This window comes from Jaculus jaculus, chromosome 12, assembly GCF_020740685.1.
Source record: "Jaculus jaculus isolate mJacJac1 chromosome 12, mJacJac1.mat.Y.cur, whole genome shotgun sequence".
NCBI classification, from domain to species: domain Eukaryota; kingdom Metazoa; phylum Chordata; class Mammalia; order Rodentia; family Dipodidae; genus Jaculus; species Jaculus jaculus.
The window spans coordinates 5,382,411-5,399,343 of NC_059113.1; the positions used below are offsets into that span (position 1 = coordinate 5,382,411).

Consider the following 16,933-nt stretch of genomic DNA (forward strand, 5'->3'; position numbering starts at 1 on the left):
TCCTCCTGCCTCTCTCAGTCCTTTTGCTATCTAGCTTTCTGATAGACAAGTCATGTTAACTTCAGAGTTAATGAGATAAAACTTACATATTTAAATAAACTAATTTTTAAGATTCTATATTCGAAATCTAACTTCCAAAATTTATTCCAGAGTCAATGAAGTTAACTCACTGTCTATTAGGAGAAGAGTCACAGCTTTAGAGTCAGAAAGGAAGCCTAATTCAGAACTTGCTGACTTAGGCGCCTGGCAAATTGCTTATTCCTCAAGTGTTAACTCCCTCATCTGTAAACAAGCCTACCTGACCTTAATAGTGACAACCAAGTGAGCTAATTTACATAAAGCACTGTGAAAAAGCACTCAATAATCCTAACTGTTCCACTTGGGAGGCAGAGGTATGGAGGAGCTCAGTAATTTTGAGGCTACCCTGAGACTAATTTCAGGTCAGCATGGGCTAGAGAGAGACCCTACCTTGGAAAAACAAAACCAAACAAACAAACCAAAAAAAAAAAAAAAGACTGAAGAGATGGCTTAGCAGTTAAGACGCTTGCCTGCAAAGTTGAAGGACCCAGGTTCAATTCCCCAGGACCCATATAAGCCAGATGCACAATGTGATGCATGCATCTGGAGTTTGTTTGCAGTGGCTGAAGGCCCTGGTGTGCTCTTTCTCTTGCTCTTTCTCTCTGCCTCTCTCAAATAAATAGGAAAATTTTAAAGTTAAAACAACAAACAAAAAGCAGATTGGGCTGGAGAGATGGCTCAGTGGTTAAAAGTACTTGCCTGCAAAGCCTAAGGAATGGGGTTCAATTCCCCAGTACCCATGTAAAGCCACACGCACAAGATGGTGCTTGGATATGGAGTTTGCAGTGGCCGGTGGCCCTAGTATGCCCATTCTCTGTCTCTCATAAATAAATAGGGCTGGAGAGATGGCTTAGTGGTTAAGATGCTTGCCTGCGAAGCTTAAGGACCCAGGTTTGACTCCCCAGTACTCACATAAGCCAAATGCACAAGGCGGCACATGCTTCTGGAGTTCATTTGCAGTGGCTAGAGGTCCTGACACCCCCATTCTCTCTCAATCTGCCTCTTTCAAACAAGTAAATAAAACATTTAAGAATAAATAAATATGCAGATTGGCAGGGTGTGGTGGTTCACACTTTTAATCAGAGCACTTGGGAAGGCTAAATTAGGAAGAGTTCAATCTGGAGCAAACATGGTGCGTTCCAGGTCGGCCTAGGCTGGAGTGAGACCCTGCCTCCAAAACACACACAGATCTGAAAACGTACTCTCTACGAAGCTTTTCATTTTGAACTGTACACTTTTTTAAAAGACTGAATTTGAAGTCAGGTGTGGGGGTGGATGCTTTTAACCCAAGCACTTGGGAGGCAGAGATAATAGGATCACCGTTGAGTTCAAGGCCACCCTGAGACCTATGTAGTGAATTCCAGGTCAGCCTGGGCTACTGAAACCCTACTTTAAAAAACAAAAGACTGAATTTTATTTTATAGTATGTGAATTATATATCAAGTTAAAAAAAAAAAAACAAAACCAATGCCAGGCATGGTAGCGCACATCTTTAATCCCAGCACTCGGAGGCAGATGTAGGAGGATCTCCGTGAGTTTGAAGCCACCCTGAAACTCCATAGTGAATTCCAGGTCAGCCTGGGCTAGAGTGAGACCCTACCTTGAAACCTCCCCCCCATAAAAAACAGCCAGGTGTGGTGATTAAAGTTGTGGCACACGCCTTTAATCCCAGCAGAGGCAGAGGTAGGATGATCACTGTGAGTTTATGGCCAGCTTGGGACTAGAGTATTCAAGGTCAGCCTAGGCTAGAGTGAGACCCTACCTCAAAAGCAACAACAAAAAATGACTAGCTAGGGCTGGAGAGATGACTTAACGGTTAAGCGCTTGCCTGTGAAGCCTAAGGACCCCGGTTCAAGGCCCCAGGACCCACGTTAGCCACATGCACAAGGGGGCGCACGCATCTGGAGTTTTGTTTGCAGAGGCTGGAAGCCCTGGCACACCCATTCTGTCTGTCTGTCTCAAATAAATAAATAAATAAATATTTTTAAAAATGACTAGCTAAACTTCCAACCACAGCTTATTACTTCTTATCCAAAACCAAACTTCATGCCAGCATGTGTCACATATCTGATCTGTGGACATTCATTGAGTAGTTGCTATGGGCTGCCAGTGAGCAAGATACAAGTGGGAGATACTTGTCTCTTTCTTCCTAGGGTCTAAGAAGGGAAGAATATGGTCATTAAACAACTACACTATATATATACACACACATATGCACACACCTTAGGGGGTGTGGAAGGAACAGGAAAGACTTGTCAGAATGTGACATTGAACAGGAATTGGCCAAATGAAGAGTAGAAGGTAGTGTCCCATGGGGGAAGAGAGGAAGAAATTCTTGATTGGGAGCAATCTGGGGAGACGAAGTAGAGCTTCAATCTGAATCATGAAGTACCTTGCAGGCCACCATGGGAAGGGTAGGGAGAAGTAGGGAGCCTTGAAGACTAAACGGGCTAAAACTCCTAGCTGTGTAAAAGTGGAAGCAGGATGGTGAGTCTTCTGCTAAACTCTTAAGCTCCATCAGAGTAGAAATGCTGTCTTATTGTATCAACAGTCTAGTCTTAACAAATTGATTAAATGAACGATGGAGCCAAGATTGCAGTTTAGGGTTTTTTTTGTATGTGTGTGAAATAGGGTGTCATGGAATTCACTATGTAGGCTTAGGGTGGCCTTGAACTCATGACAATCCTACCTCTGCCCCCTGAGTGCTGGGATTAAAGGCGTGGGCTACCACACCTGGCTTTAGGTTTTAATTTATTATTTATTAAGAGGCACACAGATAGACAGACAAGACAGAATGGGCACACCATTGTACATCTGGCTTAAGTGGGATCTGGGGAATCAAACCTGGGTCCTTTGGCTTTGCAGGCACATGCCTTAACCACTAAGCCATCCCTCCAGTCCCAGCTTAGGTTTTCAAGAAAAGTCTAGCTCAATGTGGTGGTTTGAATGTAAATGGCCCCATAACTTCAGGGTTTTTTAGGTTTTTAGTTTTTTGAGGTAGGATCTTGCTGTGGAATTCACTATGTGGTCTCAGGGTGGCCTCAAACTCACAGGACTCCTCCTACCTCTGCCTCCTGAGTGATGGGATTCAAGGCATGCGCTACTATACTCGGCTTCAGCCATATACATACATACATACATACATACATATATGGATGTTTATTTCATAAATTTGTGGCAGAAACAAAAACAACATACCTACAGAAGAAAAGGTGTGCAATTGGTGACAAACTTCTCAGAAGCCTCATTTGATACAGAAATGACAAAGGACTGACAATGCCAGCAAGTCCTGGGAGCCTCCTGTCCCCATCTCCCTGGCACTGGGATTACAGACATGTGTCACCATGCCCAGTTTTTAATTTTTTTATTGTTAACTTCCATAATTGTAGATAATAACCCATGGTAAGTCCCTCCTACTCCCTACTTTCCCCTTTGAAACTCCACTCTCCATCATATCCCTGCCCCCCTCAATCAGTCTCTTTTAATTTGGTATCATCATCTTTTCCTCCTGTTATGATAGCTTTGTGTAGGTAGTGATTAAGCTTCCTACTTTCCTGCATAGCCCTGCTAGAGATGTGTCCCTGGGGCGGATCTTGACTCCAGACCTAAGGTATGTTCTGAGTGAGCCTGAACCCTGGCTGTTCTCCTCCTGTGTGTGTGTGAATGTATGGAGTGAAGCAGCTTCTTACACCACCATGACACTCCCCGGAATCTGTAAGCTGAAATAAACCCTCTCCTCCCGCAAGGTATGTTGTGAGTGAGCTTGAACCCTGGCTGTTCTCCTCTGTGTGTGTGGATGTATGAAGTGAAGTAGCTTCTTGCACCACCATGACACTCCTGGAATCTGTAAGGTGAAATAAACCCTCTCCTCCTGTAAGCTGCTTCTCGTCAGGTGTCTGTCACAGCCATTACGACACTCAGCTCTCAGCACTTCACGTCCCCTGCACAGAGCTCTTCAAAGACTACCTTCCCATCTCACTGTTGGTCGGGTTAGATGTTTCTCTTTTTGCTTCCAATGTATGTGTATGTATGGAGTGTATTTTCCAGAAATGGCTATAATACTATCTCACACCCTATATATTCTTTTGTTTTATTTTGCTTTTGAGAAGAGGTCTTGTATAGCTCAGGCTAGCCATAAATTATATAGCTTTGAGGTAGATATGGTGGCACATGCCTTTAATCCCAGCACTCAGGAGGCAAATGTAGGAGAATTGCCATGAGTTCAAGGCTACCCTGAGACTACATAGTGAATTCCAGTTTCAGCCTGGGCTAGTGAGACCCTAACTCAAGAAACTCTGTTCTTTTTGAGTGCCTTCTTAAAACCCTGCTACTAGGCAGTGAGGAAGCCCATGATACCTTATGTAGAGGCCCACATCCAGAACTGACAGGCAGCATCAAGCTTCTAGCCATGTGAACAAACCTTCCTGGAAGAGGGCTCTCCAGATCAGGGAATGTAGCTCAGTCACAGATCACTTGCCTAGAATGTTGGAGGCCTGGGAGTTGTTCATACTTTTTAGAATAGAAATTAGCTGTTTCAGCCAGGCGTGGTTGTGCATATCTTTAATCCCAGCACTCAGGAGACAGAGGTAGGAGGATCACCATGACATGGGAGCCATCCTGAGACTACATAGTGCATTCCAGGTCAGTGAAACCCTACCTCAAAAACCAAAAATAAATAAATAAAATAAAAAAAGAAATTAGCTGTTTCCACTGAACCCTGACTGACTTCCAGGTCCATTAATAAAATAAGTGGTACTGAGGCATTCAGTTTTAGACATGGTTTGTTAATAAGCAGAAATAGGTAAATGGAACATCCTGTGTTTGCCATGCAGTGAGTTGGTACAGCTCAGTGGTTAAATGGATAGGCTATGGCTGCCTTAATTCAAAGGCCAGCAATGCCTCTCGGTTAGCTGTATGGCCTTTGGTAAATTACTTAACATCTCAGTACTTCAGTGTCCTTTTTTCAGTATAAATAAAAATTGTGCCTACTTAGGATTACTGAGAGGATATGACTTTAGCTAAATGCAAAAGTCAGCACATGTTTATGTATACAATCCATATGTATATGTAGCAGTTTTAGTACTATCTCAAATGACCTTTCCTGTTGGACATGATGGTACACACTTATAATCCCAGCAAGGAGAGACAAAAGGATCAGGAGTTCAAGGCCTACCCCAGTTATACAACAAGTTCAAGCCCAGCCTGAATTACATAAGACCCTGTCTCAAAAAAATAAAACAATCAGTGCCAAATGTGGTGGCACACGCCTTTAATCCCAGCACCAGGGAGGCAGAGGTAGAAGGATCACCATGAGTTTAAGGCCACTCTGAGATACATAGTAAATTCCTGGTCAGCCCAAGCTAGAGTGAGACCCTACCTCCAAATAACAAACAACAACAACAAAACATTCAAATGATGTTTTCTTTGCTTTAATACTTATCCTTACCAGGAACCTTGTTTGTCCAGTCACTTCAGTTCCAAGTACCTGGAACAGTGCATGGCACAAAGTGCATATTAACTGTTTTGTTCATGAGTGGATGCATGGCGCTTTTCACACCATTGGAGAAGGTGGTACTGGTTCCTATCTAGTATCCATTCTCCTTCCAGAATAGTAAACCCTTGCTTTTGTTTTGGGTGTCATATAAAATAAAAACAGTGCCAGACCCTTTTTTAGCTAAAGGTCAACATTCAATGCATTTTCTATCAATAAGACCCAGTTAAAGGTCTGCTAAGATGTTTTGAATTATTTATTTTTGCCTTCTTGGTGTTGGTACTGCCCTCTCTTCTATGTCTTTTCTCTTTCCTGCCTGCAATACAGGCTATAAATACAGCACCCAAAATGTTGGTGAGCTTGAGGATGCAATGTGGAAAAAGGAGATGCTTGAGACACTAATGATCTAGTGGAATCACTTCTATTATATGCAGCTAAGCACTATAGTGCACCATGGTATGATATGTACCCCAGGCTGACCATTAATGGTAAGCCTGCACATGTCACCTTCTTCGCTGCTCTGTACAGGGTAAGAAGCTGTCCAAGTAGGCATTACGATTCAGATCTCTTCAGCTCTCTTCAAGTAGTAGCTGAACTTAAGTAGCAAATGACACATTATTTAAATATTCTTGAGTCTTTTAAAAATATTTTTAATTTTTTAAATTTATTTGAGAGAAAGAGGCAGAAATAGGGGGTGGAGAGAATGGCATTGGGCACCCCAGGGCCTCCAGCCACTGCAAATGAACTCCAGATGCATGTGCCACCTTGTGCATCTGGCTTATGTGGATACTTGGGAACCAAACCTGGGTCCTTAGGCTTTGCAGTCAAGCACCTTAACTGCTGAGCCATCTCTCCAGCTCATTAACATCCTTGAATTCATACCTATTTCAATATTGGAGCTATGTGCAACATTCATTTTTGAAAAAAGCATTTATTTGTTGCAGTTCTAAGCCAGGAACTTTTGGGGATAGATAATTCAGCCTCTATACAGTAGCTCCACTAGGGGGAGCTGCTCCTAGCAAGAGGAGAGAGCTTACTGCAGCCACAGGTCTATGACCTTATTCCTCAACTCAGTGTTTATACCTCATCCCCACTTTAATGGTCTCACTTCAGTTACTCACATACCAGATTTTTATTTTTCATTTTTTTATTTTTTTGGTTTTTTGAGGTAGGGTCTCACTGTAGCCCAGGCTGACCTGGAATTCATTAAGGAGTCTCAGGGTGGCCTCGAACTCACGGTGATTCTTCTACCTCTGCCTCCCCAGTGCTGGGATTAAAGGAGTGTGCCACCATGCTCAGCTGCCAGCTTTTTATTTAATAGTGCTTCCTTTGTACTTAGGCTAGATAGCTAGAATATGGCTTTTGGTGCTCTGGTGGCATATCTGTTTGCATTTTGAATACCTAAATTTTTTACTTTTAAGATAAGAATCACAGAGTTATTCAGGTTTCAAACTATACTTTGTTGCAATTAAAACCCGTGTTATTGCTGACCTATCATAAAGTGGATGTTATCCCAATATTAATATATCTATGTGCTCCCCCCAAACTCAATTCTAGGGCTGGGGTGCATTAACAGTGTCCAGATACCATGACCATAGTCTTGAGCCCAAATGAACCAGACATGCCCTCACTCAGCTCCGAGGTACAGCCAGATAAAAATTTAGACTAGCAGTAAAATACTTAAGACAAGTCGTTAACTTAGTACCAAGACTAAAGCTTTAGAAATTTCTACCACAGAAATAAGCAGGTGTAGGGGGAAAACAAGCAGGTGTGATAATGGGTTAAGGCAGATCATTGAGACAGGTGCCAGGAATCTTGGGACCACTTTGTACTTTTTGTTTTGAGGTAGGGTCTTGCTCTAGCCCAGGCTGACCTGGAATTCATTATGTAGCCTCAGGGTGGCCTTGAACTCATGGCAATCCTCCTACCTCTGCCTCCAGAATGCTGGGATTAAAGGCGTGTGCCACCACACGTGGCTAAGGTAAAACCTTTTTATATGCCATTATTTGGTTCTTTACCATGCCCTCTTTCATTTCATAAGCATGCATACATACATGCATATACACTGTACACACATTAATAAGTATGTTCTATTACCTTAAAAACTTACAGGTAGCTGAGTGTGGTGGCACACATCTTTAATCCCAGCTCTGGGGAGGCAGAGGTAGGAGGATCACCATGAGTTTGAGGCTACCCTGAAACTACATAGTGAATTCTAGGTCAGCCTGGGCTAGAGTGAGACCCTACCTCGATAAAACAAAACAAAAATATTACAGCTGGGAATGGGCACATGCCTGTAACCCCTGTACCTGGGAGGTGAAGGCAGGAGGCAGGACTAAGTTTGAAACAAGCCTGGGCTACAAGGTCTCAAAAAGGCCAAACATGGGGGGCTGGGGAGACGGCTCAGTGGTAAGAGTACTTGCCGTGTGAGTACGGAACCGGACAATCCCCAACGCCCGTGCAAAAAGCCGAGCACGCATGTGACCCAGCACTGACGGGGACACGAGGACCAGGAGGACTCAGCTTAATTCCAGGTGTAATGAGAAACCCTACCTCAAGAGAAAAAGGCAGAAGAGCAACAGAGGACACCTGATAGCCTCCTCTAGCCTCCCCACCCCCGGGTGCACGAAGCATGTGCATCTGTACACTCATACATACACCCTACACACACGGTGCCTTTCTTCCTTTCTTAACTGTTCCTCACCCCATCTCAGAATTGTTTGTTTTCATGGTGCTGGGGAATCAAACCCAGGGCCTTGTGAATGGAAGACACGTGCTCTACCACATCTCCAGCTCTGTACCTGTCTGGACGAAGGCCCCTATCCTAACACATAAATGACCTCTCCAACCACTCACGTCCTGATGCAGTTATAGAAAATTTAAAGCAGGCATAATAACCTACTGCTAACAGTATGTGTTTTGTTTTGTTTTGTTTCCTTGCCCTACTCTAAATCCCCAAGGCCCACCTTCTATCCTAACTTTGGAACTCGGAAGTTTCCCTCCTCCAGCCTCTCTCTGACTTTGTAGGTTATTACAGCCACCTGGTGGCTCTACAGAGAATGACAAGTGAATTTTCGGCTTTTACTGCTGGTGAGAAGAAACTACAGTTATTTTTAGGTCTTGAATATGTAGGAAGAAGGAAAAGAGAAATTAGTGGGTAGAGATTGCAGCTCTGGAGCCAGACATTCTATTTCTTGTTCTTACTCTGCTTCTCAGGACACAGCATCCTACCTCCTAGTTGTTACAGACAAGATGAATTCCTTCATGAGTTCATTCAATCAGAATTTATTGAGCAGTGGTTATATGCTCAACAGTAGGAATACAGTAACACACATTATTTCTGCCCTTGTGAGCTTACAATCTAGCAGTTAGTTGCATTCACAATTTTACAATGGTATTCAGAACAGTCAAAAAATGCACGGTGTGAGAAGACTTAACTGGAAGTCTTGGTCTCAACAGAAACCAGAAAAGGCCTCCTTATGGAAACATGTAGGATCAGGTAGGCAGACTTCAAGGGTGTGGTGGGTAGCTGACAGAATAGTCTTTGTGAAGACTAGGGCAGGAACACACTTCATGAGCTGAAAGCCAGCCAAAATGTCTGGGGCACAGGGAACAAAGTGTTTGAGATGATGTAAGCAAGGAAGGCAAGGCCTGATTTATACAGAGGTTTAAAAATTAAAGGTGGGTTTTTTTTTTTTTCATTTTTTTTTTCAAGGTAAGGTCTTATTCTAGCCTAGGCTGGCCTCAAACTCACGGTGATCCTCCTACCTTGGCCTCCAGAGTGCTGAGATTAAAGCCATGCACCACACCTGGCAGAGAAAGAAACTCCTCTACACATGCGCTACCCTGTGCATCTGGTTTGATGTGGGTACTAGGGAACTGAACTCAGGTCATTAGGTTTTATGGGGGAAGTGCTTTAACCACTGAGCCATCTGTCCAGCCCAGTGGAGAGCTTATTTAAATTTAGAGCTTTATTCTGGAAGCAGATGGAAACTACTGAAGACTCTGAGGCAGGAAAGTAAGGTGTTTAGGTTTGTTTTTGGGAACTCATACTAACTGCAGTGTGTAAAAGCCAGATGTGGAAATAAAAGACAAAAGTCCAGACAAGGAGTTGTGGTTATTTTAAAGAAAAAGTACATGGATTCGACAGATTTTGAGGGGCACAATATACTTGGTCAGTGCTTGGATGTGTAAGGAAAGTTGTATATTCTGTCAAGAGGTACTCAAATAAATAAAATACTCAAAAAGAGGGACAAGTTTGGGCAGAATGAGCACATCCTACAAGCACAGGCTCTGAGGCTGGAATAAGAAAAACAGCATACTTTGATTTTCAAATCACTTAGGATTTAGTTGAGCACATAACATACAGATGAAATCACGTCAGAGGTGACTAAATAACACAATGATTGATCCAGATAGTTCCTGGATTCCTACATCCATTGGGCTAGATGGAATCCCTTCTCCTCAATGAATTCAGAAACTGCAGAAATCAAGAAGGGTATCACTACCTTTATTCATACTTCCCATAGTCAGCCAACCCCACCCCCCTGAAAACTACACAGCCCATCTAGTGTTTTGCGAGGGACACATTTCCCTTGAAGCCTGAGGATCCTAATCAGAAAGATGCACCAAAATCATCTGATTCATTTTTGTCTGCTGCTGCCAAGGTGTTTACTTATCAATTCTCAAATTGTCTCCCCTGTCAAGGTTAAAGGGAACTAAATCTAGCTGGTGTCACTGGGGTGGTTCTCTTTTAGTCACCAAGGGAGTTGTTTGCCTTACTTAGTTCCCCTCTACATGAATATTCAAAGCCTATTTTGGAGTCACCACCTTACAAAGTCAACCCTGTCTTCTTCATCTTCTCTAAGTGACAAGGCTTGTGTGTGGGAAAATGGATAAAAAGAAAACAGCGAGGGAGGGAATTACCATGGGATATATTTTATAATCATGGAAAATGTTAATAAAAATTTAAAAAAAAAAAAGAAAACAGTGCTTAGCCGGGCGTGGTGGCGCACGCCTTTAATCCCAGCACTCGGGAGGCAGAGGTAGGAGGATCACCGTGAGTTTGAGGCCACCCTGAGACTCCATAGTGAATTCCAGGTTAGCCTGAGCTAGAGTGAGACCCTACCTTGAAAAACCAAAAAAAAAGAAAAAAAAAGAAAACAGTGCCTTCTCTTCATCTCACACAGACGTGGTGGCAGGCCCTTGGTTTCCCACCAGGAATAGATGGTAAGACCCTATTGCTGAAGACTCCACATACTTGGGCTGCAAGGCCACTGAGAAATCCTGCTGGAGCTGAGCTGAAAACCTCCTCCATGTAGACCAGCTGACAGAAATCTGGAAGAAGTCATTCTGCATGCAGTTCAATGGGAGAGGAATCACCAGTGGAGATACTCAACAGTGGACACTGCAAGTCTTATAATTGGCCAGCCAGGCCAAATGAGCCAACAAGTGCAATAGTGGCATGTCTGTCATGGTGGAAACTGCCCTCTAATTTGACTGGAGGCCTGCTCCATGGGAGGGAATACATCCCTGATACTGAAAACCTACAACAGGGGTAGTCATGAGCACTAGGGGTGTAATGTCTGCTGCTGTCTGGCTAAATGTATATACTATGCTCACCTAAGCACTTCTCTTAATGTTCATACCCATATATTAATGCTACTCTCACTTTTGGTTAGAGAAGCTTCTCTTTTCAGATGGCAGTGAGCTTGGGATGACTCAGAAGGTATCGTGGTGCCGGGGAAGAAGTGACAGAGGAGTGCTTAGCACTGTAATATGTCTATCACACCTTCCAAGGCTCAGGGTCCATTGCAGAAGAGGTGGCGAAAAGAACGGAAGAGCCAAAGGAAGGGTTGGACACCTTACAACATGCTCTTCCAGACACAAAATGGCCTGGATATCCATAACCTCACAGTGCCTGACACTACCTACACAAGACCATCATAACAGGAGGAAAAGATCACAACATCAAAATAAGATTGAGAGGGGGAAGGGATATGATGGAGAATGGAGTTTCAAAGGGGAAATTGGGGTAGAGGAGGTAACCATGGGATATTGTTTACAATCATGGAAGTTGTTAATAAAAAAAAAAAAGTTTTTTTTTTAAAGGTATGGTGGTACATGCCTTTAATCCCAGCACTTGGGAGGCAGGGTTAGGAGAATCACTGAGTTTGAGGCCAGCCTGAGTATACGTAGTGAATTCCAGGTCAGCCTGGGCCAAGACCCTACCTTGAAAAATCCAAAACAAACAAACAAAAACAAACAAGGATGCAGTCTCAATAGCTACTGCTTAGCTGACAGCTTTCCCTCCCCCACCTCTTTTTTTTTTTTTTTTTCCTTTGAAGTAGGGTCTTGCTCTAGCCCAGGCTGACCTGGAATTCACTATGTCATCTCAGGTGGGCCTCAAACTCATAACAATCCTCCTACCTCTACCTCCTGAGTGCTACGATTAAAGGCATGTAACACCATGCCCAGCTTCTCTCCTCTCTCCTTTGTCAACCCCCCCCCCAAAATTTTTTTTATTTTATTTATTTATGAGACAGAAAGAGAAAGAGGCAGAGGCAGAGAGAGAAAATGGGCACGCCAGGGCCTACAGCCTCTGCAAACGAACTCCAGATGCATGTGCCCCCTTGTGCATCTGGTTTCTGTGGGTCCTGGAGAATCGAACCTAGGTTCTTTGGCTTCACAAGCAAGCACCTTAACCACTAAGCCATCTCTCCAGACCCCTCCCTCCTTTTTGTCCCTGGAATACTCTGATAATTTACTCCCTTCAAACACAGTAGCTGTTGACTACACAAGGCCTAAGGTTCTCGATTTTGCAACAATGCAGGGACAAACTCACACTCCCAATTCTTGGTCTGACAGCAGCTGTCTGCAGTGTTAGCATGAGGTTCTACATTGAGACAGTCCATTTAAGTTACACAGAACATGGCTTTTGGAGTTGGGCAGATCTGGGCTGGCATGCTGGCTCTGGTAATCACAAATGTGCCCCGTGTGCTACAGAACTTTTCTAATTCTCCAAGCAGTTACCTGTGGAATAATGTTAATAGTATTCATCTTACAGGATAGCCGTATCAAACTCCAAGCATTGTATCTATCCTGAATCGACCCTTGGACATTTCCTAATCTTGTCTTTGTAAATTCCATCTCTTCCCTTGTTATGATGAAAAAGTTCTACCTGAACTCCGTCTGACTCCTCTATGTCTTCCTAATCCAAGATTCTGTGTCTCCTCCTATCATTCCTATAAACTAATTCACTTCTAGTATTCACCTTAGTGTTTTTAGAGCAAACACAAATCAACTAGGGACTAGAAGAGCAGTTCCCAGGCCAGTTCCCAGAGGGGAATGGAGGTCCAAGCACCACAGACTAACCACTCTTTCTCAAGGCATAGAAAAAGGCAAGCACAGGCTGGGGAGATGGCTCAGTGGCTAATGGTGCCTGTTTGCAAAGCTTGTGACCCACACATTCCCCAGCCACCCCATAAAACTGCACACAAAAAGTGACACAAGACTAGAGACGGCCCAGCACTTAAGGCGCTTGTCTGCGAAGGCTAAAAACCCAGGTTTGATTCCCCAGCACCCACATAAAGCCAGATGCACAAAGTGTTGCATGCACCTGGCGTTTGTTTGCAGTGGCTACAGGTCATGCCAAGCCCATTCTCTCTCTCCTTGTAAATAATATTTTAAAGAAGTGACACAAGTATGTGGCATTCATTTACAGCTGCAAGAGACCTTCGCATTCCCATACACACATAAATAAAAATATTTAAAAAGAAAACTCAAAATATGTCTTGATGCAGTCTTACAGACACAAAACAGCCTGGACATCCATGACCTCACAGCGTCTGGTACTACCTACACAAGACCCTCATAATAGGAGGAAAAGATGATGACATCAAAACAAAAGAGAGACTAATTGAGAGGGGGAGGGGATATGATGGAGAATGGATTTGTGAAGGGGAAAGTGGGGAGGGGATTATGGTTTATTGTCTATAATTATGAAAGATAGCAATAAAAGTTTTTAAAAATAGGGCTGGAGAGATGGCTTAGTGGTTAAGGCATTTCTCTGCAAAGCCAAAGGACCCAGGTTCAGTTCCTCAGGACTCACACAGGCCAGATGCACAAGGTGGCACATGCATCTGGAGTTCATTTGCAGTGAATGAAGGTCTTGGCGTGCCCATTCTCTCTCTCTCATCTTAAATAAGTAAAATAAAACTTAAAAAGAAGTTTTAAAAATTAAGTAAATCTAAATAAAAAGAATTGAGTATGATTTAAAAAAAAAGTTTCAAGCCTGGCGTGGTGGTGCATGCCTTTAATCCCAGCACTTGGGAGGCAGATGTAGGAGGATCACCGTGAGTTCAAGGCCATCCTCAGACTATACAGTGAATTCCAGGTCAGCCTGGACTAGAGCGAAATCCTACCTCCAAAAAAAAAAAAAAGTCTCGAGTGCACATGAGCATATGTTTCCTTTCCTACAGCTCCGTGAGGTCATCGTTAAAGTAGAGAAGTATTGCAGGAGTGTGGAGCGTACCAAACATTCCAAGACAGTCAAATTCTTCCTCTTCATCCCGAATCCCATTTTCTTCCAGAGTATAATCCATGTTCAGGTTTTTCCCATCATGTTTCCATGTGTAGCTGGCAGCATGTGCATTATAGGGAAGATAGCGGTACAGGATTTCCCACATTGACTCCAGAGCGCCCACCTGGGGAACACAGAAGTACCCCACCTCTAGAATTCTGTGTGAATGCCTCCCATAGGCATTCCAGTCTCACAAGTAAATGTGAGGCACCAGCACACAATGAAACTGCAAAAATCCTGCCCGTCTATGTTGCAGCCACTTGCAGGGAATCCAAAAGACATAATGCCAGTGCCCCCACACTTTATCCTTGCAATGGAGTAGACTGAGTCCAACTGCTGCCTGAAACAGCATGCAAGCCCTTCCAAGGCCCACTAAGATGCTTCTCGGGACTTATGAAGGGGACTCCAGTAGTTGTAACCCACCAACTTGTAGAATTCCCAACCCTGGGGATCTGGGGGGGGGGGGGGTTCTGCTTCCCTCTGTGATTTCAATGTAAAGAGAGGAAAAGACAGCTCCCGGCGTTTATAGGCTACAGACAGCCTGGAAACCTGAGATTCCTCTACGTAACCGGCGGCACCAGATCTCACCTCCAGTGTGTGCTCCTGCGACGTGAGAGTGTTAATGATCCGGATGTTCCGGGTCTTGGCCGAGAGCCGCCCCACCTCGTAATTCGACCCCTTCCACCAGGGCGTCCCGAAATCATTGGCCCAGTCGGAGCGGGGCAGCGGAGGCGGAATGTGCACGCAGCGGCCCCGCGGGGTGCGGTATCTTAGGCAACCAGTCAGCGAATCTACATGCTTTCGTATCTTGGAAGCAAGGTTTGGGGAAGGGTTCGGAGCAGTCACTATTTCAGGTTCTTGACTATTTCCCTTTTCTTCCACATCCCCGCTCTCCAAGCAACCCCCACCAAGTCCCAACAGAACTCACATCTCCGGTCTTTGGATCGAACCAGTGGCTAATGTCCTGGCCCGCCACTTCCAGGATAGGTTTCAGCAGGAGGCTCCCTGGGAAGGAGCAGCCGTCAAGGGCAGCCACCCCGCTCCGAGCCCCGACCTCCTAGCCCCGGGCCAGCGTGCAAGCCTTACCCTTGAACTCCCGTGCCAGCGGCGTTAAGTCATACACGTGTCCCAGGTAAGACACCCACAGGTCTTCCGAGTGGTTATGTTCCGCCACCTCCGCGGGCGTGAAATACCGACGCTGGAAATACTCAAAATCCGGCCCGGCCACGAGGCCCCGGCGCGGCATGGCTCTGGTTCTCACCGACACGCGTCCGTTCCCCCCGCGGCCGCCGGGAGCTGTGTGCGCGGCGCGCGCTTTCTGCTGACATGGAAACCACTGTCCACGTACGGCCACCGTCCACCGAGGCGAACCCCTGCGTGGGCAAGGCGCTCGGGCTGCGCGTGGTCACGGGACATGTAGTCACGCCAGCGTAAGCGCTGCAGAAAGCCACAGTCCGTCTAGACGAAGGAGCCCGAGGCACAGGGGGCATATACACCACTCTACGGCACGGCGGGGAGACCCAAGCGCGAAGGCGCGCTAAGTTGCAGGCATTCTAAGAAAGTTCAGGCGAAGTGCTCGCGATATTTTAAGAAGTCGACGTAACGGGGCCTCCGAGAAGCGTAAGCTGCAGTCGAAGCTCGCGAGATCTCTGTATCTGCGGCGGGGGTGACACGGGAGAGATGATCTCGCGAAAGAGCCCGGGAGCACTCGCGAGATCTCAGACCACCCGAGCCAAGGGTTCTTAGGAAGTTTAGGGGTCCAGTGGAGGCCCAGGGGCCAATGGCCGGAGCTGGGCCGACCATGCTGCTTCGAGAGGAGAACGGCTGTTGCAGTCGGCGCCAGAGCAGCTCCAGTGCGGGGGTTAGCGTGGGCAGGGGTTCTGGGGTTGAGCAGTCGGGCTGAGCAAGATGGGGGGAAGGTAGGAGGAACTGCAGCTCCCGGCAGGCCCTGGGCTTCGGGGCGCTTGCCCCGCGGGCTGCCGGGAGCTGTGGTTCCGCGGGCCGGCGGGCCCGCGCGGTCTCTGAGCGCTCGTCCTTCCCGCCGCCACCCCCACCCCCCACCCCCAGCAGGACTCGGACGCTGAACGTGAGAACTCGCCGGCTGCGCGTGCCCGGCAGCAGCTAGAGTCCCTGCTCAACAAGACTATGCGCATCCGGATGACGGACGGGCGCACACTGGTCGGCTGCTTCCTCTGCACCGACCGAGACTGTAATGTCATCCTGGGCTCTGCACAGGAGTTCCTCAAGCCGTCGGGTCAGTGCCCCGGGAATGCACACCCGCCTGGGAGAGTGGTGGAAACTCATGGCAAGGAATTTCCCCTCCCAGGCCTGACTACCACTTATTTTCTGGAGCTCAGAAGGGGCGGGACGAGGCTGGTCTGCTTTTCTGACGCTCTGACCCCCCCCTTTTTTTTTAACAGATTCCTTCTCTGCGGGGGAACCCCGAGTGCTGGGCCTCGCCATGGTACCAGGACACCATATCGTTTCTATTGAGGTGCAAAGAGAGACCCTAGCGGGAGCCCCTTATCTCTGATCGCGCGCATGCCTTTGAGCTTATTAAACTTGTAATTGAAGCATTCTGAGTCTGTGTGTAGATCAGTAGCCAGGTCAGGGATAGCACACCCCACCCCTAAAGGAGGGTGTTTGAGTTTAAGAACATGTACAACCCAACCCCCCAACCTAAAGTCCAGAGATACTGAGCTGCACAGTAGCAGGCCCTAGGGTGGGCCCCGCCATCCTCCCTCCCACGATGCTGCTACAGGATTGCGGCGGGAAGGGGTGTC

The 16,933-nt window shown here is 46.0% G+C and overlaps 2 protein-coding genes across 13 annotated transcripts in view; one reads left to right on the forward strand and one right to left on the reverse strand.

Annotated features, from left to right (window-relative positions):
* The window catches only part of LOC101607881 (chromodomain-helicase-DNA-binding protein 3), a 60,803-nt gene extending 45,038 nt beyond the window's left edge, over positions 1 to 15,765 (reverse strand). For 5 of the 12 annotated variants that reach the window (XM_045130676.1, XM_045130668.1, XM_045130670.1 and 2 more), the window contains exons 1-4: positions 15,237 to 15,438; positions 15,079 to 15,155; positions 14,739 to 14,957; positions 14,103 to 14,274 (exon numbers count right to left, since the gene is read on the reverse strand). In XM_045130676.1, coding sequence (XP_044986611.1) covers positions 14,103 to 14,274; positions 14,739 to 14,957; positions 15,079 to 15,155; positions 15,237 to 15,396 — 628 coding nt within the window. In that variant the 5' untranslated portion in view covers positions 15,397 to 15,438. Of the gene's footprint in view, positions 1 to 12,187; positions 12,602 to 14,102; positions 14,275 to 14,738; positions 14,958 to 15,078; positions 15,156 to 15,236 lie in introns of those variants that run through there. The other 7 variants (XM_045130673.1, XM_045130672.1, XM_045130671.1 and 4 more) reach the window with 4 other exon arrangements.
* A 51-nt stretch (positions 15,766 to 15,816) lies between these two features.
* Naa38 (N-alpha-acetyltransferase 38, NatC auxiliary subunit) lies at positions 15,817 to 16,723 on the forward strand. Its single transcript, XM_004669210.2, has 3 exons — positions 15,817 to 16,011; positions 16,221 to 16,404; positions 16,571 to 16,723. Exons 1-3 carry the CDS (start codon positions 15,931 to 15,933, stop codon positions 16,681 to 16,683), a joined length of 378 nt encoding a protein of 125 aa, XP_004669267.1. The 5' UTR covers positions 15,817 to 15,930; the 3' UTR covers positions 16,684 to 16,723.
* The last annotated feature ends 210 nt before the right edge of the window (positions 16,724 to 16,933 follow it).

Bases quoted from the DNA above. Each gene is read 5' to 3' on its own strand.
- Naa38 (XM_004669210.2), top strand. From the start codon at position 15,931: ATGGCCGGAGCTGGGCCGACCATGCTGCTTCGAGAGGAGAACGGCTGT. The intron at 16,012-16,220 runs GTTAGCGTGGGC...CACCCCCAGCAG, and splicing joins AGAGCAGCTCCAGTGCGGGG to GACTCGGACGCTGAACGTGA. The intron at 16,405-16,570 runs GTCAGTGCCCCG...TTTTTTTAACAG, and splicing joins GGAGTTCCTCAAGCCGTCGG to ATTCCTTCTCTGCGGGGGAA.